Below are 25,837 nucleotides of genomic sequence, written 5' to 3'. Positions count from 1 at the left end.
ATAAAGACAATCCAGATTTATACTAAAACATCCCAGTTTAGATATTTTTTCCAATTTACAATTAATCAACTGGTTTCTTTTTTCAAATACTAGAAATTACCTTAAAATGCACTATATAATACAAATTCCCTTTATTTTCTACTAAGGAAGAAAATGCCTAAATTTCTCTGGTATTATCTACTATTCTGAAGATAGATAATGAAGTAATAATGGGATGATATAATTTTCATTTGTAAAATTTAACAAACACAAGATGCCAACAAAGGTTTTTAAATGTTTAGTTATGGATGTAAAATAAGAAATATAAAGAAAGACATTTTCTTTCTCTCCATCAGAAACCAGAAGAAAATATTTCATTAGCATGGTAAACGCTTGTTTTTTTCAATGGAATGTTGCCAATTAACACCAACTAACATTCTGGAATTTGCTAATTACCGAATGGAACAGATGAAATAATTAAAGGTGTTTAATTCTTTTTTCATGGTGCCTTGGCAGCATTTTCAAGTTGGCATTTAAGTGAGGAAAGTAGAAAAACGGACATTTCACATGATTATGCTGCTACTGTGACTAAATACTTCTGGGATTTCCCAACGGAGAATTATGACAACTACGTAAAAGAGAATTTGGTGGCAACTGCTCTTTGGATCTCTGTTCCAGGCCAACAGCTTCATTTTCCACAAAAATGAGAACTATAATGCTAAAATTACACAAAACTGCATTATGGAACACTTTTTTTACTCATGAATTTGAATTGTGACTTGTAGACATTAAGCAACCAAAAATGAAACTGACTTGTCTGTTCGATATTATCTTTTTTCTTCTATTAGCATATAGTTTACTGGAGAGAATACGTGGCAGTCATTCAAACAGCTCTGGGCTTAGCAAATGAAAATAAATGAATCCTCCCAAGCTTGGCCTGATAACTTTGAACCATAACCTTCATTCTGACCAAGTTGACTAAAATGTATATAATGTAGTAGCAACAACATCTTTATAGGATGGCCATGTAAGGTTCAAATTAGGAAGAAATTATATAAACAAAAATGAAATAGATTAAAATTCTACATTGTTAAAGGTTTCCTATTCCCAACAATAATCATTTTAATATTTCTATTATATTCACAAGTAGGGCAGAAACAGTTGTTACCTATTGTCTGCCAGTATAAAGGTTCTATTTCATTGCTTATGTCTGACAACAACTGATAGATACTCATGAATTTGTTTGACTCTTTAAAAACATCTGGAAAGGAAGGAGATGGCAAAGTGACATTTGAAATGCATGAACATTTTTTAAACCTGAAAGCATCACAGTATTCCTACATTCATTCATAAATATTTTTTTTATATTCCAAGTAACTTGTAACACATTGGGTAGCATTTACAAATTATATTAACCACTGATTTTGATTTAACACTGTAAATCAACCTCAACATAGAAGTTTGTAAATTAAGTACGAAGCCACCAAGTATGGATAAAATCAACTGTGGTTTCATCCACAAAACTTTAAATATCATGTCTTAGTGTCAATTCATACCCAAATTTCATACAGGTAAAACATGCCATTTAGAAAATAAAGCATTGCTATATTAGTGAGGCTAAGTTTAAGGTTTATTAATGCTGTGATAGTATATAACTGTTAAAAAAGCCAGACTTACAAGTAGTCCTTGACTTACAACCATTCATTTAGTGACCATTTAAAGTACCAACAGAGAAGAGAGGAAAGAGGGAGAGGAAAAACAGCTGAAGTATCTTTATTTGGTGTGTTTCAACTCAGTATTTCTCATCCTTGGCAACTTTAAGATGTATGGACTTCAACTCCCAGAATTCTCAGCAGCACTATTTAATATGGAATAAGCAGCTTCTTGGATGGGGGGGGGGGATGATTTTCTCTACTTTAAGTCATAGCAAATAGTAGACACCTTATTAATTAAATAGGATATTGGAGGGATTCCAGGCAAAAAAGGAAAAAAAGAACTCATTTTGCTTATGATTAGGATTTGCACCAAAATGAAATAAAACACTATTACATTTGAAATATCAAAGGAGTTCTTTGAAGAATGGGTCCAGACATTAGTAATCATTTCAGTAATATTAGGACTAATGTCTACCTCTATAGATAGACCTTGTTTAAAGGCTGTTAATGAAGGAATGACAGATGTGAAACAATTCTTGCTTGATGCAGAAAAATGGGTTTTAAAAAGTGTGGCTTAAACTAGAGGAGATATTCAAAGTGGCACTATGAGTAGCAGGCCAAGAGAATAACATGGTTAAGGACTCTTCACTGATATACAAAAGGAGCTAGTTGAAGTTTAAAAAATTAAAGGGGAATGCAAATGATAAATCGGGAAAATGGTCTGGATAATGTGTTTTTACTGGATTTTTAAAAAAGGCTTCTTAAATCCTACAGAATCCTATGTAATGAAACAAATAATTTTTTAAAAAATCAAATCCTGTGACAATATCTGCATGATTAAGACTTTCAGAAGTAAGAGGAAAGAATATGAGATTGGTTTATTTGACCAAGGCTAAAAATTCGTTAAGGATTTTGCTAACATCAGGTTGATGAAGAGTTGATGTATTATGCATTTGCTTATAAATGGGGGATGTGTTATGGGAAGAAGAAACATCTGTAGTCTTATAAGGTGTGATAAGCTTCCAAACCTGTTTATACTTGTTTAGATGAAGGCTGCATATTTGCATATTTCTATTCTTTTACTTTATTTGACATTGTTTTTTCTTTTTCTTTTTTGTACTTTTTCTCTATTTTCCTTTCTCTGAATTTAGTTTGTATAAGTTTTTATCACTAACACACACACACTATATACATACATACATACATACATACATACATACATACATACATACTGTACACACACACACACACGTACTATATACATACATATATACCGAGAAAGAGAAGGGAAATACAGAGACAACAGACATACAATTATTACTGCATATGGTAGTAATTATAACATTTAGTCATTCCCCTTCCTGGCATTTTCCAAGTAGAAAATACTTGGAAATGTATTTTTCTAATGTTTTTCACTAAATGACAGAATAAACTGTAGCTAGACACAGTCACAGTGAGTTAGATAAATGGATGCCATTCATGGAAACAACACAATGCAGCTTAAATACATCCAAAACATATTTTACCTCTCACAAGATGATCCTGCTTGATATGTATTGGCCTGTTCCAGAATGCTTTATAATGTAAAATTTCCTCAGAAAATGACTATATTTTACTACAGTATTTTTCTGATTTATTATCATGAGAAATCATTTTCAACTTTCAAATTCCAGTTCTTGGAGAAGAAGGGCTTAGAATAAATAGCACAGCTGTTTTAAAGACATCCATTTGTATTTACGCTCCTCCAGTGATACATTTTATGGATCAGAGAGGACTGAGATGCGCAAAAGGGGAAAAAAACCTGTGAAATATTAAAATCAAATATTCTAACTGCTACGTTTTAGGCAGAGCTTTGAAGTAAGAGGCAGGAGCTGCTCTGTCAACTATGTATCAAGTTAACCTTAGTTTAGAACTACATCCTAGAAGCAGTATATTGGTTCTGATTGTTATCAGATACAGATTGTTGCCATTCTGTTCATTGTGGTTATTAATTTAGAGCATCCTTCTTGAAAATCTTGTTTAAATGTTTAAGCAAGCAATGATATTTGGCAATGGACTGCAATTTTCAGTTTGGGACCCCAGAACAGTTTTTTTTCTAAGTGGTCCCTGCAGGTGTGTGGGGATTAAAGCTTACAGTCAGCAGAGTCAAAGGCACTGAAGTGTTGTCTCTAACCATACAGCAGTTGTTGATCAATACAAAATTATCACAAAAATGCTGAAATATGTACAGCCTAGAAGCTCTCTTTGTTAACCCTGATAATGCTGGACTTTGGATCTCAGGATCTCCACTTTTTTCTTGTTAGGTAAAATTGCTGAGATGTATAGCAAATTAGCTACAGTGCTTCATAATAAAAGCAGATTTGGATTCCTTTCATCCAGGGTTCAGGCCTGGATACAGGATATACCGGTATATGGTTTGCTCTGGTAGATGAACTTTTCTGGTCCTTTCAGATCTTCTAGCAGCCTCCGCTATCATCAGCTATGGTGTTCTTCTAGATTGCCTTCAAGGATTGGAGATTACAAAGATTGCACTTTTCAAGTTAACCTTAGTTTAGAACTGCGTCCTAGAAGCATTATACAGATACAGATGAAAAAGGAGCATGACTGAAATACCCAGGCAGGCAAACAGGAACAGTGCTTTGTTACTAGCGGTTTGGACTGGTTCAGCTGAACCGGTAGTGATTTTGTGGCCTGGGTCGCTGGAACCAGAAGCAGCCCAGGCCTGCCAAGCCTGCAAAACAGTTCATCTTGTTTTTTGCTTTTGCGCATGCGTGCACCAAGCACACACATGCATGGCGCAGCCACGAGCGAACCAATAGTAGGGACTGCTGTAACCCACCCCTGATCAGGAACCATGGCTGACCTCAGAAGAGACTCTAATGCTACATTTTTTTTAAAATTTTGACACTCTGTACACTGTGATTATTAATTTAGAGCATCCTTCTTGAACCTCTTGTTTAAATGTGTAAGCCAGCAAGGATATTTGGCAATGGAGTGAAATTTTTACTTTGGGACCCCAGAATAGGATTTCCCTAAATGGTCCCTGCAGGTGAGTGGGGATTAAAGCTGACAGTCAGCATAGCCAAAGGCACTGAAGTGTTGTCTCTAATCATACAGCAGTTGTTGATCAATATATGTTTATCGCAAAAATGCTGAAATTTGCACAACCTAGGAGCTGTCTTTATTAACCCTGATAATGCTGGATTTGGCTCCCTGGGTCGCCACTTTTTCCTTGTTAGGTAAAATTGTTGAGATGTGTAGCAAATCAGCTACAGTGCTTCATAATAAAAGCAGGTCTGGATTTCTTTCAGCCAGGGTTGAGGTCTGGATAAAGGACAGATATGGTATGCTCTGGTGGATGACCTTTTCTGGACCTTTCGTGCTAGATAGGGTGAACGATAAGACAGGACTCACACTTCAGTGACAACAAACAGTTCTTTATTAGACAACTATGTACAAATCCAGCACTGGCCTGTTTGACAGCTAGCACTTTTATAGGGAGCTGTAAAACAGCTCAGCCAATCAGCTTTGAGTTTTTTTTCCTGCCAGAATGGAGGACCTTGGTGGAGCCTATCGCTCTAGGTTCAAGATGTAACATTTCAAATCTAGCAGCCTCCACTATCATCAGCTATGATGTTCTTGTAGATTGCCTGCAAGGATTGGAGATTATGAAACACTGAAGCACTACCACTGCCTTCAGTGGTAACAGGGGAAGAGAGGCCAGCTCAGTGGCTAATCTCTTGGGGGATTAACTCTCCGTCCTCCGCCTTTTAACAACTATATGAAACCTCTGGGAGAGATTAATTAGCAGTGGTGAGTACAATTTACCATATATATGTCAAACTCACATCACCACGGCGGTGTTACATGATGTATCGGGACTTTTACCCCTTTCACTAAATGGGGATTGGGTTTGGCCAGCATGTGATGCACCCAGTCCGCAGGCCGCTAATTTGACAGCCCCCACCCTAAATGAATCTTCCCTAAATGTTCATACAAAGAGGAAAGAATCAAGGCTATCCAGACTTGTTTTTTTAATTGAGGTTGCATTGCTAAGTATATTTAGATGGAAGTTTATTCCAGTGAAATCTATGATGAGCTAGTGGTAAATAACACATTCAGTGTTTCACTGAAGAATTCATTTAACCCATATGTGGAAAGTTCATGAGCAAAAACACTTAAGTACTGTGCTGTAAAACCATCTGGTTTTATCTATTAAAAGATCAATGTCTTCCTTTAACATTTAGAAAAGTGCAATATACTTTCATTTCAGTTGTAACAATTATCTTGCTAGTTTCAAATCCAGACAGCAGTGGATAAAATTACAAGTTCTACAGGGCTGAATACTGTATATTGCTAGAAATCTTTTTAGTTGCCAATCCCATGCCTTGAAATTGTTCTATTTGAGAACTAATCTTCTATTTTAAACCTAAATTTTGGCTGTATAGATTTGCAATCTATGGAAATTAACACTATTTCCTGGCTGAGTATCGGTCATCAAACTCATCAGTTTCAATCCTTTCATTAATCAGACTGTTCATGATAGACTATGTTGTACATACCAATAAATACAGTATGATTGTATGAAGTGCAGTCAGTTTTGTGCTCATTTCATGCTATTATTAAATCATTCGTGAAAAATGCAACTAAAATTCTGAATTAAACTCCAATGAGAGCAGGCTTTGTTTTCTTCATATGGAGATAGAGATGAAACACAATAAGCATTTAATACTACAGTACACAAAGCCTCAAATTGAATCATGTATTGGTTAAAAAAATGTATTTCCACTTTAGCCTTTGAGAAAAATTCCAAAAGCTGTTTTTCAATGGAAAGAAATTGCAAAGTTATTTACATTCCACAGAACCATGGACCAAACTGAATATACTGATTGCTATGAATCGCTTAGATTGAAAGACAGTAGCTGGTAAGAAGAGAATAGCCTTTGATGACCAGCTACAACATCAGAAACATAAGATTAGTAGATAGTCTAGTCGTTCAATTAAATACTAGTAAGAAAGAAAACATGAGGATTATGGAAACCAGAAGAAATTAACAAAATTTAGAATTAGAAAATGACACCAAATCTTGGCTTGCTATAAATCAGATTCCACATGGACATGTGTTAAAGCAAGTACCCAACTCTCAGGCCAGGGACTGGCACTGGGCCACAGCATGCCAGAAACCGGGCTGTGCAAACAGGAAAAGCCCCGTCTGTGTGATGCAGGTAACACGCAAAACCATGCCCCCTCTGGTCTGTGGAAAAATATCTCTCTATGGAACAAGTCTCTGGGGTCCAAAAGGTTGAGGGCTGCTGTATTAAAAGCTATGTTTGTTTCATCAAAAACTCCAGAGTAGAAATTAAGTAGATCACTGGAAAATGTATTGCCCTAAAGCAAAGTAGATCTTTCTACAATGGACTTCACTGAAAAATATGTTAATACCAATGTTTCTGATTGTTTTTCAAGTTTGAAAGTCATATCTTTTCCATTTTGCATAGTCAGGAAGAAATCTATACCCAATGGAATATGGGCCGAACGAAAGCAATTAAGTAGCTCAGTAAATCTTTGAGAAAGTAAATGCCCCAAAGCTGATTGAAAACCTTCTGGATCTTCATGGCCTTCATGTAGATCAGTGGTTCTCAACCTGTGGGTCGGGACCCCTTTGGGGGTCAAATGACCCTTTCACAGGGGTCGCCTAAGACCATAGGAAAACACATATTTTCAATGGTTTTAGGAACTGAGACACCAATTTTATGGTTGGTGGTCACCACAACATGAGGAACTGTATTAAAGGGCCGTGGCATGGGGAAGGCTGAGAACCACTGATGTAGATGAAACTTTGTACAGAGTCCTGAAGGAGAAAAACAGGATCCAGCCCTGCAGAGAGTAAGCTTAATGTCCATGTGAACTCAGGAACAGGAAAACATAAATAGGATTGCTCATATCAAACCAGCAGTTATGAAATAGCTCATAGCTACAAGTTTGTGTTCACCAAAATAAAGCCAGATACTTTGCAAGTCTTGCTGGTATAAAACAATGTCACCAAAAAGATTGCAAAAGCTTATGTTACTCAAGTCGAAATAATGAACAAATGTACTACTATCAAAAGCTACGTTTCATTCTAAAGGCTTTAACTGTTAGCAATTGTTTTCATCAACAGTTTCCTCTCTATGAAATCTAAATACTGTGTATGCATGTGCTTTAATGGAAAGTACATTTATAAGCCCTCTGCCCAGTGGTGGGTTGCTAACAGGTTTACTACCGGTTCGCTCATGGCTTGTGCATGCGGGCGTGTGTAGAAGCATCCAGGTGGGTGGGTGGAGCCTCCCGCCACCACCACTGTTGGTTTGGCCAAACCGGGCTGAACCGGGAGCAACCCACCTCTGCCTCTGCCTATCAAAAATACATCTGAAAACTGTTTTCTGAACAAGAAATACGTTTTTAAAGGTAAACAAAAGTTCCAAACGGAAACATTCAGGCTTTTTCAGATTTAGCAAACATCCATAAATGTCTTGACTATTGTCCTTTTTATTTTTTTTCTTTGTTACACTTTTGAACAAGTCTTGGTTTTCATTTTTGTTTGTGTGTTTTAATATTGGTCTTTGTTTTTGTTTATTTTCTGCTCAGAGTTTCTTGGATACCAAATAAAAATTTGATTCTACAGAGGTCATAATACAGTGGGCTTCTCACCTACACACACACACACACACACACACAAACTATTTTACATAAAAAAAACTAGGCTATCGTTGAGGAATAGAATGAGATATTAAGAAAATAGTAGCTGTTGAAAGAGGACATTTATGAATAGAGCTGTAACAGAATAATTATTAGGTGGAACGCATTGAAAGCATATAAGTTCAAAGCTGCAAGACAAATGTAATTATTCTTTTCTCCGTCACATTAACTGATCATTCCCACATCTGCATCCCGTCCCAAAAAATAACTCTTAAAAAAATCAAACATATAAGGGAATCTACATCAAATGAAGTAACTACAAAGTAGTAATATGTGATATTGAAAGCAATGAAAGTGCTATCTTACCAGGCAAAATCACAAGGTAACTCCTAATGTTAACAAAAAGGAACTTTAAATTAAAATTGTGTGCCAAAAACACTTATAGGCAGCAACAGCTGGTAAATTTTTTGTTACTAATCTACAGGCTGTTACCTCTGACCAGCACAACTAAACAGAATGGGGATCTTCTCTCTATTGGCAGAACTTGAAGGTGATTATAAAGGCATGCAGTTAATTTGCAAGCACAGTAAGATATCTAACTGTTCAATAGCTAGCCAACAGCTTTCACTGGGAGATGTTACATCATGGGCCAATGTGGATAATGCAGCCTGTTGGCGGTGTGGGCAACAAAATGCATGCTATCATGTTTTGTTGTGACCATTCTAAAATCTGAGCTAATTGATGTATTAGTTTGAATAACAGGGAAAAATTATGCATTTATAAATCATGGAAGCTATTTAAGATTTTTTTTTATTTCTTAAAAACTTGGTCAAGCACTTGCATAGAAAGTTTTGAGGTTTTTTCCACAGGTACGGTATATATCATATGTATTTTATTTGTCTCTATGTTATACATTTAATAGTTTGTAAACACTATTTTCTATCCTATAATTTGGACAGCATGGGTTGTACAGGTAGTCCTCAACTTACAACCATAACTGAGCCCAAAATTTATGTTGTTAGGTGAAAAATTTGTTAAGTGAGTTTTCCCCATTTTATGACTTTTCTTGCCAGATTTGTTAAGTGAATCTCTGCAGTTGTTAAATTAGTAACAGGGCTGCTAAGTGAATCTGGTTTCCTCATTGACTTTGCTGATCAGAAGGCAATCACCTTGCAACCGTCATAAAAGTGAGTCGGTTGTCAATCATCCAAATGTAAATCACATGACCATGGGGTTACTGAACGGTGTAAAAAATGGTCATAAGTCACTTTTTTCAGTGATGTTGTAACTTTGAACGGTCACTAAATGAACTGTTGTAAGTCGAGGACTACCTGTACATATAAGTTATAAATTAATAGAAAAAGCTTCCCAGAATGTACTATATTAAACAGAATGATCTTCATGATCTGACACAAGTTTCTATTTCCACGAGTAATTGCCCCAATCTGTACAGGACATACTGTGAAACACACTTTCATAACTTACAATACCCATTTACAAATGGCTGATAAGACACAGGAAATTGTATCATATTACAAAAGATTATTCACTATATTAATATTATTCATGTTGGACTGAAATGAGTCATTAATCTACATAGAACTAGCCAATGAAGCAGGAAATCTTATTGTGTAGTGCTCCCACCTGCTCTTCTAACTCAAAATAAATTCATTAGTTAAGAGCTGATTGTGCAATGCAACTTTCAGAACAACTTCACACAGAGAAATACAATTGGACGTCTATACACATATCTGTAAAATAAGTAATATGTATAAGAACTATATATATCTTTTGAACATATTGAAGGTTTTTTTTTTCATGCATGTCTTTCATGGATCTGATAGCGATGACTTTTGTCTCTTTGTTTATTGTGATGACTTCATTACTTAGTTCAACCAAAGTTTAATCAACAAGATTAGTTTTTTCTTTGCACATTCATAAATGCTATAATGTGTTAGTCAATCAGGTAGACAGCAGTTATTTCTAAATCACTGAATGCAACAGAATCTGGTGCCAGATTAATATACACAGACAGTAGGCATTCTGGGAACAGAATTTGGTAAAAGAAATCACATTACTGTGTCCTTTATAGCCTTCAGCCAAGGAATCTGTAACTTAATAGTCTACTTTAGATGGCAAAGCAGCCTGGGTGATACCCATCTGACAGTTTCTTCTGTTAATTAATTCTTAATTCTTATGGCTGCAAAAGTATGTCTTAGCCCTTCAGTAGAACATAAACTCAGGCAAAGTCATCTTTCTGAAATTTTAACCTGGACATTTTTTAATTGCTGTTTTATTATAAACATCTCAAGGAGCTGTTTTTTAATAGTTGCTGTATATTTGTAAACATGTTTATAATGGAGAGAGATACCCTCAGACTTGCAAGATTAATGTAAGCCCTTCAAATTAATCCAACAAAAAGCACCAGCGAGTGCTAACCCAACCTTTATCATAAATTTGCAGTAACAGAATCTTGCACATCTGGAACTACCCCTTGCCTTTAAATCCAAGATACCAAGGAGACTTTTTGAGATGTTTGCTATGCCCCCATTCCTCCTTTGGACTAATGTGACCAATGCCTAGTCTCTCCTTCGTCTTCCCGTCTCTCAAAAAACCCTTACAGACCATTATAGTGCTGGCTGCCTTGATGTGCAGCAAACCACCTTTCTTGGATGACTGGGCTAGTGTTGGAAATTTCTCAGCTAATATGGTTGAAGAATTTCAGTTTCCAGACATGGGTTGTTAGGAGTTTGCCATGGTTTCCCCAACCTTATGGCCTTTTAGGTAGAATATAGAATAACAGAGTTGGAAGGGACTTTGGAGGTCTTCTAGTCCAACCCCATGCCTAGGCAGGAAACCCTATACCGTTTCAGACAAATGGCTATCCAACATCTTCTTAAAGACCTCCAGTGTTGGGTCATTCACAACTTCTGGAGGCAAGCTGTTCCACTGATTAATTGTTCTAACTGTCAGGAAATTTCTCCTCACTTCTAAGTTGCTTCTCCCCTTGATTAGTTTCCACCTATTGCTTCTTGTTCTACCCTCAGGTGCCTTGGAGAATAGTTTGACTCCCTCTTCTTTGTGGAAACCCCTGAGATATTGGAACACTGCTGTCATGTCTCCCCTAGTCCTTCTTTTCATTAAACTAGACATACCCAGTTCCTGCAACCGTTCTTCATATGTTTTAGTCTCCAGTCCTCTAATCATCTTTGTTGCTCTTCTCTGCACTCTTTCTAGAGTCTCCACATCTTTTCTACATCGCGGTGACCAAAACTGAATGCAATATTCCAAGTGTGGCCTTACCAAAGCATTATAAAGGGATATTAACACTTCACGTGATCTTGATTCTATCCCTCTGTTTATGTAGCCTAGAACTGTGTTGGCTTTTTTGGCAGCTCCTGCACATGCTGGGTCATATTTAAATGGTTGTCCACTAGGATTCCAAGATCCCTCTCACAGTTACTACTGTTGAGCAAGGTACCACCTATACTGTACCTGTGCATTTTGTTTTTCTTGTCTAAATGTAAAACCTTACTTTTTTCACCATTGAATTTCATTTTGTTAGATAGTGCCCAATGTTCAGGTTTGTCAAGATCCTTCTGTATCTTAAGGTCCAAATGGGTTGCTTCAAAAATTAATTAAATTTGCAGCTGGCCCCAAGGGCAACAGTTCACTTGTTGGCAGTTGTGAGACTTTCTTTCTTTCTTTCTTTCTTTCTTTCTTTCTTTCTTTCTTTCTTTCTTTCTTTCTTTCTTTCTTTCTTTCTTTCTTCTCTTTATCGACTACTTTATCTTTGACTACAGTCATTTATGAAAGGGATTGAAATTTTAAGAATGATATCTGATTTATTTATGCACTACTTTTATAAATATTTGGGTTTTTATCATATACCATCATATATACTGATTTGGAATCTGGCCATAAAAACAAAGTTAAGTACTGTAACTAAAATTCAGAGCACATGAAACAATATAGGCTGATGGATGTGCAGTAGGATTGTGCAAAACTTTAGATTTGACTAGGAAGAAATACCTCAGAATGTGTGGGAAAGCCAATATAACATCTGTTTTCAGCTTATTAAAACAGCTGTGAACTTTAGTGGAGGGATCCACCTAGGATCAAAAGTTCAGACCAAATAAAATTGATCATCTCTCTGAAACTGATAAACGTTCATCATCTGCCTATAATAAAGACAGAGGAGATCTTATTCTCAGTTCTTTCACGCTAATTAATATTTGATGAAGTAGAGACAGTTGGATCCAAGGGTCTGTCCTACTGAGTCCAAGAGTCAGGCTGGTTAATAATGAGAGACAACAGGGTCTGGAATATTTCAGTAGAGGTTAATCAATGATACCCAAGAAGTTAGTGAATTACAACTATCACAATCCCTGAGGCCTTTGGTGAGACATTTTGGAAATAGTAGTCCAATGACATTTGGAATAGCACAGATTGTCTACTCCTATATCAATCTTTGATGGCTTGGCAAAGTAGTCCAGGTCTCCAACTCTCTTAAAAAAAACTTTTGTCCCAACTGACTGCAGAAAAATGATTGTCTTAATACTCCCTGGTTTTCTAAGATGTAATAAAAGGACTACTTAGAAAACAACTAAATATTTGGCAAAGTTAAAAAATAACCATTTAAAAAGAAGCATAAAAGAAAGATAAGTATCTCCATCAACTCTGAGGCTAGCAATAGCATTTGTTCTTCATAAAGGACTTTAAGCAAGATATTAAAGATTTAAAGTCTCTGAAATAAATAGCTGGTAGAAATATCTTTTTAGTATCTTGTACTCAAAAATTTTGCTATCATTTATTCTGCAAACAACCAGGTTTAAAAGTATGTCATAACTATTACTGCTTTATACAGGTGGTTCTTGCTTAACAACCACAATTGGGACTGGCAACTCTATTGCTAAGCTGTAGTCAGCAAGTAAGACATCATATGACATGACACACAACTTTCTTTCACTGCAGTCATTAAGCAAATCTCCCATGATTATTAAGTGATCATCATGTAGCCATAATTTGCCATTTTACTGCTGGTTTCTCCATTACCTTTGCTTATCAGAAACCAGCTGTGAAGTACACAAATTGTGATGCTCAGACTGTGGAACACTCAATGGTTATAAATGCACACTGGTTACAAAATCCGAATCTGCAGTACAACAGTTGTAAGTGCAAAGAATGGCCATAACGTTATTTTTCATTTCCATCATAACTTCAAATGGTCACTAAATAGGACATTTGATAAAACAAAGATTACCTATAATTTAAAAACCAAAATATATTTCAAACCTGTCACAAATTCATCTATTCCTTTAATCTTTTATCTTATTCTTATACTTTGAAATTTTTCAACAGCTGGCTTAAATTGTAGTGTAGTTCTGAATAGCATTCCAAAGCTTGGATACATGCTAGAATATATTAGATTGCCTTATGTCAATGAAGTTTAAATCAAAGTCCTGCATGTTTACTTAGAAATATTATAAACGACAGCATGATACTTAAAATAAACCAGCTTCCAGATTTTAGGGATAAAGGCAGCAGTATAAAATATTCAACACTAATAAAATCACATCACTAAGAGGTAAGCCTTAGTATGGGTTCTGTTATTGAACAAATGTTTGTTGATCTAGAAGCATGCAGGTTTCATACAGACTGTTTATCTTGCCATATTATATAAAGGCAGCCTATTTTAATTTTATTGGCTTCAGTGGTTTAATTTCAGGTACTTAACTCTATAGGTCTACTGAATCATTGAAGCAGGAACCTGTACAGAAGGGAATACACATATATTGTATGTGTGTACATACTTACAAAGATACTTTGACTATAAAATCCTAAAATTATGGACCAGGCAGGGACATCTAGTTCAACTTTGCAAGCACAGAAAAACCAATTAAAGTCTCCTTGAGAGGTGGTCATCTATCCTCTTTTTAAAAATCTCCATGAACGAGGATCCATAACCTCTGTAAGTAGACTGTTCTATAATAGTGTAGATCTCATTGTCAGAAACTTTTTCAGTTCATTTAGAGTAATTTTCAAACTATGACTCCATTACATGAAGATATGGGAATGATAGCTACAAGCTTCCATCTACCTACTTAAACAAATATTCATCTATGACTGGCCTCTGTAAACCAAGAACCTTATTTATAGCATTTAGTAACCTGACAAGGTAGTATGACACACACTCTTCATTTTATCTTTTTTGCAGTTAGAGGACTGGTCTAAACTGGCTAGATCTACTGCAGTCAAATTCAGAATCATAAGAAAGGAAATATCCTTAAATGCATTTCTAATTGGCTCCCTACTGAATCAGAGATGGAACTTTGCTCACCAACAGCGCACACCACAATCCATTTCTGTTGAAAGGATGGTTTTTACAGACAACAAAATTACTATAAATGTATAACATACCTCTCTTCTCTTCTCTCCATGGAATAATTGAAACCCAAACATACTTTGTAAGTCTACTATCTCTTAAGTAACACATCTTAATACAATTCTGTATATATTACGAAACCCAAACTTGTCAAACATAACTAAGATAGTGTGACTTGAAAGTCTATGTATTTGTTTATTACCTTTTCCAAAGTACTCTTCCAGTTGAGCCTTAATGATATCATGGGTATCAGCTGACTGATATGAGGGAACTCATTAAAAATAATTATGAGACAGGAAAAACTGTCCCAACCCAGTTCCATCACCATTATTTTATTAAAAACACATACTTTCCTCTTTACCCAGCTAACTTGCGCAAATACATTATCTTTCTATTATGTCCTGCTATTATTTATTATATTGGACAGTCAACAAGGGGATTTAATGCATCTCCCCAAAGGTCTAGATTTATTTAATGAAGTAAACTGTAATTATTATTTTTCTTTTTCTAAAGTAACATGAGAATTTGCTAAAAGCTTTCCATTCACATTCATATTTATCAAGAGCAGCTGCTAATGTATTCTTGCAATTTTCATCTTATGACTTGTTGTAGGAATAGAAAATGCACAATATGTTTTATAAAAGGATTAAGCATTTTAATAAGGAACTACCAGTAAATGACTTATAACTGTTAACAGCTAAATCTTGTACTTTTCAACAAAGAAATAAACAAAGTCTTGATCTTATCCTTTCAACCTCCCCTCCTTTCATAAAACCTTAATGCTTTTTTGTTTTATACAGTACTAGCTGAATACTCGTTCTCCGCTATGGAACTATGTGATTGGGCTCGATAAATCAACACTTAGAGCTTGAAAATTAATGAGTAGTTAGGATCAGCCTCTCCTATCCCCTCCCCTTCTCTCCCTGAGACTTGCCCCACAGAAACCTCTCCTCTTCCATTCTCTCCTTCAGGCTGGCCCCATTGATCATCTCCTATCCCCTTCTCTCCTTCAGGTTTGCCCCACAGAAGCCTCTCCTATCTCCCTTCTTTTCTTCATGCTTGCCACACAGAGGCCTCTCCTATCTTATCCCCTTCTCTCCCTCAGTCTAACTCCTTAGCATCCGAGTGTTTTTCAGGTGGGGAGGGGTGTAAAATGTCTAAACTGCCAGCCTGCAGGCCAGGTGAGTCACATGCTGGCCATGCCCACATCCAAGTGGCAATTGGAATAGAGTTCTTTTCAGGTTGGGAGGGGGAGTAGAACATCTAACTCCTTAGCATCAGAGTGTGGTGATGATAATAATAATAATAATAATAATAATAATAATAATAATAATAATAATAATAATAATAATAATAATAATAATAATAATAATAATAATAGAAATACTAATGATTTGATGGTCTTTTTGAAACATCCTTTCTTAGTGAGCACCTGGAAGCCAAGAGGAACATACATGCCAAATTTCAGGTTTGTAGGCTTTACGGTTCTGGAGATTTCATGATGTCACATGAGTGGCATTTCACTTTTTTATATATAGATTACATTCAATATTATATATAGAATAGTAGATATGGAAGCTGGACCTACCCAATGCGGAGGGGAGGCTCCTTCTGAAAGTAGAATGTCTTTATTCTCGCTTATAATCTCGAATAAGATGAATAATATCACCAGAGAATTTGCAGCTCAATTCTAATGTCCATAATAGAATCTCAATAAGGGCCTGCCTTCTCTCTCTCTCTCTCTCTCTCTCTCTCTCTCTCTCTCTCTCTCTCTCTCCCTCCCTCCCTCCCTCCCTCCCTCTCTCTCTCTCTCTCTCTCTCTCTCTCTCTCTCCTCTCTCTCTCCCTCTCTCTCTCTCTCTCTCTCTCTCCCCCCCTACCTATCTCTCTCCCACTCGTGCTCTCTCTTTTACATTCAAAGGTGATTCAACTGAATCAACTTGTTCAATAAAAAGTTTGAATCAAGTTTCTAAGGTGATTCAAATTTTCAGAACAAATCAATTGCTTTTGAATTATTCTGCAGAGGTACTAGGGCTTTGTAAAACATTTATGAAGTTTTCTTTTTGTACATAAACAAAACTGTTAAGAGAGGACTGAGTTGTTATGAGTTTTCTGATGTTGATATAAATAGAAGACTGAGAGTTTTATCAGTTTTATGAACCCTATTTATTTGAATCCTGGTGTACCATTTATATCTCTTTCCCTTCTATTAGAAGTCTTGTCCTTCAGCTCCAAGATAGATACTGAATATTTGCAAAAAATAAAATGTAGATCTTCCTCCCTTGTATAAGCAAGCAAATGCTAATGTGAGTGGATTTTCTTATACATATTCAATAAGAGAAATAATTCCCTTAGGATCTTAGACTATTCTTGTGAATAGACCACTATTATGAACATTTAGGTGGGAGTTTGTCAGCTGCAGTAATATAGGAATAATCACAGTTATTTACATTCCATTAGACTATTAGTCTAACTAGTTTAAAACATTTGATGCTGGCTGCATCTAGCTTTTCAGTTTCTGACAAGACTGCACCTCTTCATATCATATTTGGAAACGTCTGGATTAAAAATATGAGTTCTATATGCCAAGCATATATCACTGAGAAGACACCAGTCACACTGACTTTCACATTGAAAATCTTGTTAAATAGTTGCTTCTTACCACGTAGTCTAATAGCTACTGAAATGAAAAATAATCAAAAAATAACTGTAATATGTTGCTATAATGGGGTAAAATTAGGCGTCTGTGAATAGCTCACATTTTGTAGTGTTTGTGCTAATTAATCAGGACTTGATGATACTTCAGGATAAAATGGATGCTCAGAATCCTATGGAGGAATACGGGAAAATGTTTACCACCAAATTATAATATCCAATTTCACCTGGATGATAACAACCAGATTCACCCATGAAGAATTAAATTTAGTTGATTTATTACTCAAATCTATGTACAGGAAACTTTTCATACTAACAATTTGCACCTAGATGACATTAGATGAGGTTCAAAGGCTTGCAGGAAGGCTCAGACTTCATCCTGTTGTGACCATGTAAGGATTCTAGACTAAGTCCCCATTTGACTCCTCCCCCTAGTTCAGCCAGTTTCTCTCCTATAAATCTCAAGAATAAAGATTACCTGCCGTAAGTCAAGTGTGATGGTCACATAGTGATATTCCACTCCATTTTGAATGCTAGGGCTTTGCCACCATGTATTCTTGCCATCAATTGCATTTGTAATGGGATGTCTCACTATTGAACAAAGAATAAAAAAAATAATTAACACAAAATGAAACTTATCTTCTTTACCCTTTATTCTGTTTTCATATGGGTGCAAGTAGAACATACTGGGTAATATCATAGATTAAAAATATTTTTCTAAGTTTCTTATGACACAGTGTTGACTTTCAAAGGTGCAAGTATTGCTTTGTGATGAAATTCAGTTCAATGAGTTCCTTAGAAAATGAATTAAGACAGGATTAGATGGTGACATAACTTTCCTATCAGAGTTTGTTGCAAAAATCAAATCCAGAAAGCACACACAGAAAACTGATTCAGCAGGATTCATTAACTTCTTTATATACATAATAACACCAAATAGTTCCCATTGGCTGACCCAGTTGCCATGCCTATACATTGTCTGACCTTGTTACCTATTCCAGCAAGTCCCCAATGGCTGACCTGTTGCTATGTCCTATTCCAGTTCATGAATATTCTGACATTTTCTCTGTCTATCTGTAATGGGCAGTAAGAATAAACCTGAGGAACAGAAGAAAGAACTGCAACCAACACAATGGTCATATTAAAAAACAACTGAATTGGATTAGAAGTATAATTTGAGAAAGCTCCTCATACATGACCCTCTCTAGTTCTCACAAAGATAAAGGAGGGAGGGAGGGAAGGAAAGAGGAATCACATTCTGTCTTGCAAGATTCTGTTACTATAACACATAGTATTAGTTTGTGTGTCTTTGGTTTCGAAATGCATTGCCAAATGTCTATGGAGATTATCAGTCATTCAGATTGTCCCAAAGATGCTTTTTCAAGAGGCAACTGGACTTTCTGGTTTTTCTTTGAAGATCTTTCACTTCTCATCCAAGAAGCTTCTTCAGCAAGGTTTCCAAACTTCATCTACCTTGGAGGAATGGCACTATCTCCACAACTTCTCATTTTCTCCTGCTCATAATAAGCCCCTGGATTCTGATGAATTCATGAAACCGTCATTAATTTATCAGGCACCTTCCAATGGCATCATTAGTACTCAGAAGTGAACCCTAGTGAACTGCATCTAAGGAAACTGTCTATCTGTATAATAGCTAATTTTTCTAAAAAGATCAATAATATCTATATCTTAATATTTAATAAGAGAAAAAATATATAACATTAAAAGTTATACAGAGATTCAAAGGTGTGTTTCATGTATAAATATATGCATATATATTATGTAAGCAAAGCAGACAATAAAGTCAAAGCAGCTCTGCCTCAATCTTTTGATTAAGAGTCAAGACTTGATTCTTCAAAGAAACATGCTAAGGTTCAACGTCTATATTAACGGGGGAAAGTTGCAATTTACAGCTCAGGAAACAAAAGAGATTATTTATATTTATTTATTTATTTAATTAGATTTCTAGACTGCCCCCTCTCCCCGAAGGGACTCGGGGCGGTGTACAGGTATAAATTTTAAAAACCATACAAACAATAGTATACACAGCTAAAATTAGATTAAATAGCCCCTGTACGAATTTGTAAAAATTAAAAACTTAGACCAGTGATGGCGAACCTTTTTCGCCTCGGGTGCCAAAAGCACATACGTGCGCGCTATCACACGAACTCGAGTGCCGACCCACATAACGTAATGTCCCCGCTCACCTGTATGGACCGTGCATTTTTGCACAAGGCTTCCTCGCCACTCCCTGCTCTGGCTGCTTCCCCTTGGCTAACACCCAGTGAGGGGAAAAGTTGCTCTGCCACTAACGGGCAGAGATTGGAGTGGGGGTGGGGGGATGCTCAAGTGTGCTCCTGTGTCAAAAAAACTTCCCTTATCATTCTCCTGTGTAAAGATTGGGCCCTTTTTACAATGGCAGGTGTGAGTCCAGTTGCTAAATTCTCCCCTTCTATTAAAGAGGATCCTGGGCACTACAGTCAATAGACAAATGAGGAAGGGAGCTGCTGGCACAGGGGAAAGAAAAGCAGCAAGAAAAGAAGAAAAAGCAGCTTTTTCCCCTCAAGGTGGCTGCTCTGTTCCCCCCCTCCCCTGTGCTAGCACAGAGGATCCTGCCTGGTCCCTGCAATCCAAAGGGAAATGAGGAAGAGACCAATCTGCATGAGGGAAAGACAAGTAGCAAGGAAATAAGGAAAAGCAGCTTTTTCCCCCTCAAGGTGGCTGCTCTGTTGCCCTTTTCTCCATTTCAGCACCACTCCATGGAGCCTGCCCCACCCCACATCGCCCAGGTCCTCGCTTCTCCCAAGCATTTCTTTGCCTATTTAATTTCCCCTCCGTAGCATTTTTCCATCGTGTTTCTTGCCGTTTTGGACAGGAAAACAAAGTTTGTGGGACTAAAAAAAACTCCTTTCAATCAATCAATTCCAACTTTGCGAGATCTCTTCCCCCTCCCCAAGTTGTAATTGATTGAAGTTTTTTTTTAGTCCCACAAACTTTGTTTCTCTGCACACGATGGCAAGAAACGCGATGGAGCTGGAAATCAGGTAGGCAAAGAAATGTTTGGGAGAAGCGAGGACCTGGGCGATGGTGGGTGGGGCAACCTCGATGCCCTAGCACTGAAATGGAGAAAAGGGCAACAGCAGCCATGTTGAGTGAAAGAAGCCTCTTTTCTTCTTTCCTTACTGCTTGTCTTTCTCCCCTGCTGGCAGCTCTCCTCATTTCCCTGTGGATTCAAGCGATCGGGCAAGATCCTTTTTAGTAGCAGGGGGAGGGGGGAACAGAGCAGCCAGCACGGGGGAAAGACAAGCGGCAACAAAAGAGGCTTCTTTCACTCGTGCTGGCAGCTCTCTCATTTCCCTGTGGATTCAAGCAATCGGGCAGGATCCTTTTTAGTAGCAGGGGGGAGGGGGGAACACAGCAGGCAGCACCAGTGAAAGAAGCCTCTTTCCTTGCCGCTTGTCTCCCCCGTGCTGGCAGCTCTCTCAGTGATCGGGCAGGATCCTTTTTAGTAGCAGGAGGGAGGGGGGAACAGAGCAGCCAGCAGGAGTGAAAGAAGCCTCTTTCCTTGCCACTTGTCTTTCCCCGTACCGGCAGCTCTCTTTGCATTGGGCTGTTTTTCGCCCTTTGGAGGCTTCAGGGAATCCTCCGGAGATTAAAAAAAACTATCGAAAATCAGCTGGCCTGCGGGTGCATGCACACTGGAGCTGACAGGGCAATACCTCGCGTGCCCTCAGAAATGGCTCCGTGTGCCGCCTGTGGCACGCGTGCCATAGGTTCGCCATCACGGACTTAGACCATAAAACCAATCATAAAAATTTAAAAATAAAACTGAGGTGGGAAAGCTGGAATTAGGCCAGGTCGGCTAGCTGGAACAGGTGGGTTTTGAGTTTCTGACGGAAGGAGCGGAGATCGGTAGTCATCCTAATATCAGGGGGAAGGTCATTCCAGAGGGTCGGACCCATCACAGAGAAGGCCCTTCCCCTAGGCGTCGCCCGCTGGCACAGCCTAGTGGACGGCACCCGGAGGAGTCCCTCTCTGTGTGAGCGAATCGGCCGGAGGGATATATGGGGCAGGATACGATCCCGCAAATAACTAGGTCCTGTGCCATGGAGCGCCTTGAAGATGATGGTCAACACATTGAAACGCACCCGAAAAGCCACAGGCAGCCAGTGTAGCCCGCGCAGGAGAGGTGTTACGTGGGAGTAGCTAAGGACTCCTGAAATTGCCCGCGCGGCCGCATTCTGAACCAGCTGCAGCCTTCGGGTGCATCTCAAGGGGAGCCCCATGTAGAGAGTGTTGCAGTAGTCTAGCCGGGACGTCACAAGCACATAAGTGACTGTGCGAAGGGCGCCCCGGTCCAATAGGGGACGCAATTGGCACACCAGGCGAACCTGGTGGAATGCCCCCCTGGCAACGGCTGTCACATGGTCGTCCATGGACAGACGTGCATCCAGAAGGACGCCCAAATTGCGTACCCGATCCACGGGGGCCAGATGTTCGCCCCCAATGGCCAGTGATGGAATAAGCTGGTTGAACCGGGGCGCCGGTAGCCACAGCCACTCAGTCTTGGACAGGTTGAGCTTCAGTCTGTTACTTCCCATCCAGATCCGTACGGCTTCCAGACACCGGGACATCACTTCGATAGCATCATTGGGGTGGTTTGGGGTAGAGATGTACAGCTGGGTGTCATCTGCATACAGATAGTAATCTACCCCAAACCCACGAATGATCTCGCCCAGCGGCTTCATATATGCATTGAACAGGAGAGGCGAGAGGACCGACCCTTGTGGCACCCCACAAGTGAGCGGCCTCGAGGTCGACCTCTGCCCCCCTGCCAATACAAATTGCGCTCGGCCAGAGAGGTAGGAGGAAAACCACTGCAAAGTGGTGCCCCTCACCCCCAACCCTTCCAATCGATGCAATAAGATACCATGGTCGATGGTATCGAAAGCCGCCGAGAGGTCTAATAGGACCAGGATGGAGGAGCAGCCCCCATCTCTGGCCCTGCAGAGATCATCCACCAACGCGACCAATGCCGTCTCCGTGCTGTGGCCGGGCCGGAAACCGGACTGGCGCGGGTTCAGATAATCAGTTTCCTTCAGGTGGCGTGGAAACTGTTGTGCCACCACACTCTCTACAACCTTCGCCAGAATGCAAAGGTTGGAGACGGGACGGTAGTTGGCTAATAAAGCTGGGTCCAGGGAAGGCTTCTTGAGGAGGGGCCTCACCACCGCCTCTTTCAGGGTGGCCGGCAGGAACCCTTCACTCAAAGAAGCGTTGACTAACTCCTGGAGCCAGCCTCGTGTGACCTCCCAGGATGCCAGTACAAGCCAGGAGGGACACGGGTCCAGTAAACATGTGGTGGCTCGCAGTCGCCTAAGCAGCCTGTCCATATCATCGGAAGTAACAGAGTCAAACTCCTCCCAGAATGGAACCTCACGACCCGCCTCCAACGTCCCTTCCAGACCACTAGCAGGGACCAACTCACTTCGAATCTGAGCGATTTTGTCCTGCAGATACTCCCCAAATTCTTCTGCTCTGTCCTGCAGAGGGGCTTCCCGTGGCCTCTGTTGGAGGAGGGAGCGGGTCACCCCAAACAGGGTGGCAGGGCGGTTATCTGCAGACGCAATAAGAGTGGCACAATATTGACGCTTGGCCACTCTTAACACCACAAGGTAAGTCCGTAAATGGGCTCTCACCTGAATTCGGTCAGATTCAGAGCGTGACGATCTCCATCTGCTCTCTAGGCATCTCTTGTGGCGCTTCATCACCCTCAGCTCCTTGGTAAACCAAGGGGCCTGGGTGGTTCGCTGCCGCAAGAGAGGCCGCAAAGGCGCCACCCGGTCCAAGGCCCCAGTGGCCGCACTGTTCCATGCAGCCACTAGGTTCTCCAACCGGGTGTGGGTCAGAGCTACAGGAAATGGCCCGAGCTCCGTCTGGAACCTGTCAGTTTCCATCAGGCGCCTGAGGTGGAACCATCTTGGACAATCCGGTTCCGCCTCCCCGCGGTGGGGAGTAGCGGCTGGAAAGTCGAGCCGGAGAAGTGAGTGATCAGACCATGACAGGGGGGTGATAGCTAAATCCCCTACTCCCAGATCACTCCTCCATTGGCCAGAGACAAAATAAGATCCAGTGTGTGTCCTCCCTCATGTGTGGGGCCCTGAATTATTTGGGTCAGGTCCACGGCTGTCATGGAAGCCATGAACTCCCGAGCTACTTCGGATGTCTCTCCTACCGATGGCAAGTTAAAATCACCCATGACCAACAGTCTGGGGGTTTCAACTGCCATCTCGGTGATCACCCCAAGGAGCTCGCGCAGGGCTGCTGATGCATAGCGAGGAGTCAGGTATACAATCAGCAAGCCCAACTGCTTCCCTGGGCCCCACTTCATGCACAGGGACTCACAACCGGCTATCTGTGGCACAGTGGTCTGTCTCGGCTCAAGACCTTCCCTCACAATGACCGCTACCCCACCACCCCTGCCTAGTGCCCGTGACTGATGAAATGCGCGGTAACCTGGCGGGCACATTTCCACGAGAGGGAGGCCTCCCTCGTGGCCCAGCCAGGTCTCCGTGATTCCTGCCAGGTCCGGCTCCCCCTCCGACACCAAGTCGTTAATGAGGGGGGCTTTGTTGATAACGGATCTGGCATTGCATAGTTTATTAGATAGATAGTTTATCCTGGGGACGAGATTACTTATTCCAGCAAGAGATTACTTATTCCAACGAGATTACTTATTCCAGCAAGAGTAGCTTTTATGTCATCTAGATATCTTAGTCTATCTCCCCTTTTGGCCTTTTTCTCAGCTGAATTTGGTAGTCCATAAAAAGCACATTTCTCCGGAAGTAGCAGAGAAAAGAGAATATTTTAATGGATATTGGCACTGGAAAATGCCCAAGATGTTACCAGCTTGGTAGCGAAACATTTTCAGAAAAAGAAACAAGTTCAAAGGACACAAAGCACCATCCAACAATTGAAAAGAGTTTCATAAGCCAAAAATTAGCTTACAATGGGCGTACCTTTTATTGTGCGTTTGCTGATTTAGCAAAAGCTTATGATCATGTAAATAGACTTAATTATGGAATACTTCACAAGCACATGAAGGTGAGGCTGCTAAATGAGACAAGGTGGATATGTGATGAAGTAAAGCAGACACAAGAATATATGAAAAAAAGAATAAACCATGTGGAGATACAAAATTCATTGTTCCAGGAATGTTTTGAGAACTGTGAAATATACATGGTTTCCTCAGACCTTTTGGATCATCCTATTCAGGAGGAATCTGGTGATTACCATAACTAAATCTTCTCCATTGGAAAAAGTGTGAGGTATTCTGTAGTTTATATAATCGTCAAATAGGCCTGTTTCATCAGGAATGTTTTATCTAGAATATCTGGAACTATTTCCCACACCTTTAACAGATTTAACAGATTAATGGATGGGACATTGTAGGTCATCTAGTCCAATCTTCTGCCTAAGCAGGTGACTCTACATCATTTCTGACCTTCAACAGCTCATTAGCCCGTGTTCCTGAGTTTTCCATTATGGAATGTTTCAATCCAGAATTGAGGAATTTTGTATATCCTTCATGAGGGGGTTGAAGGGAAGAGAAAGATGGAAAAAAACAAAGTTGATTGGCTAGTATTGCTGAGATCCTCAAAAAGAAAAGAAAATGAGAAGTATATAATCCAGATATGGATATGGCAGTAACAAGGATGGTTTCCAGAAACAGAAAGGTATGAAGAGGTATAATGAATATTGTTGTAAAGAATATTTACTTTTCTCTTACCCCTTGCCTTTAATTTATTTTGCTCGCTACATTCCTGATGGTTACATATGTATGATTGCTTGGTATATGTCTTTGCTGCTTACAGGAAATCACTATCATTGAAACCATTAACCAAGGTTAATGTGTAAATTAATGTTTTCATATTATGTCAGTATTTCAAAACAAAAGGAATCTTTTCAAAAGCATTGATAAATAAGACTGACTACAGCTGAAAAGACAATTAAAACACTTGTTGGGAGATAATCTGCTAGTTTGAAAACTGCAAATGCTAAAAAAAATGTACATAGATATCAAATGATTCAGCAGCCCAAGGAAATATTAACATGTCACATGTGATAAAATTGGAGAGAGAAATATTTTTTATTGGATTTGTTATCTCTTTTACAATAAAAACATCCCCTCGCCCCTGTTAGCTAAGACTAAAGAAGAAAAATTGCTCTTGGCACTATGTGATCTTTTTACTGCCTCTGATATTTTTTTTTCCAGCAATGAGCTTAAATGTATCTTGGGAGAAAAAAAAATCTGCTGTAAATCAAGCTCAGGTCTCCAAGGTGATAGCAATAGAAGTTGTCTAATTAGAAATATTGCTATCAATCTCCCCACATCAAATTGATATGAGGTGTAGTCATGAAAAGAAAGAATGAGAGATGAATATACAATGAACTGTAATCCCATTACAGAAGTTTAATCTTAATTA

The 25,837-nt window shown here is 39.1% G+C and overlaps 1 protein-coding gene across 1 annotated transcript in view; it reads right to left on the bottom strand.

Moving 5' to 3' along the window:
* Nucleotides 1-25,837, bottom strand: part of LAMA2 (laminin subunit alpha 2) — a 464,667-nt gene that overhangs the window by 337,526 nt on the left and 101,304 nt on the right. The window contains exon 3 of the mRNA XM_081941542.1: nt 17,830-17,942. Coding sequence (XP_081797668.1) covers nt 17,830-17,942 — 113 coding nt within the window. The remainder of the gene's footprint in view (nt 1-17,829; nt 17,943-25,837) is intronic.

Source organism: Natrix helvetica (assembly GCF_964273705.1).
Source record: "Natrix helvetica genome assembly, chromosome: 2".
In the NCBI taxonomy this organism is placed as follows: domain Eukaryota; kingdom Metazoa; phylum Chordata; class Lepidosauria; order Squamata; family Natricidae; genus Natrix; species Natrix helvetica.
Note: the sequence above shows the minus strand (reverse complement) of the source record. Positions and strands in the feature narration are given on the sequence as shown.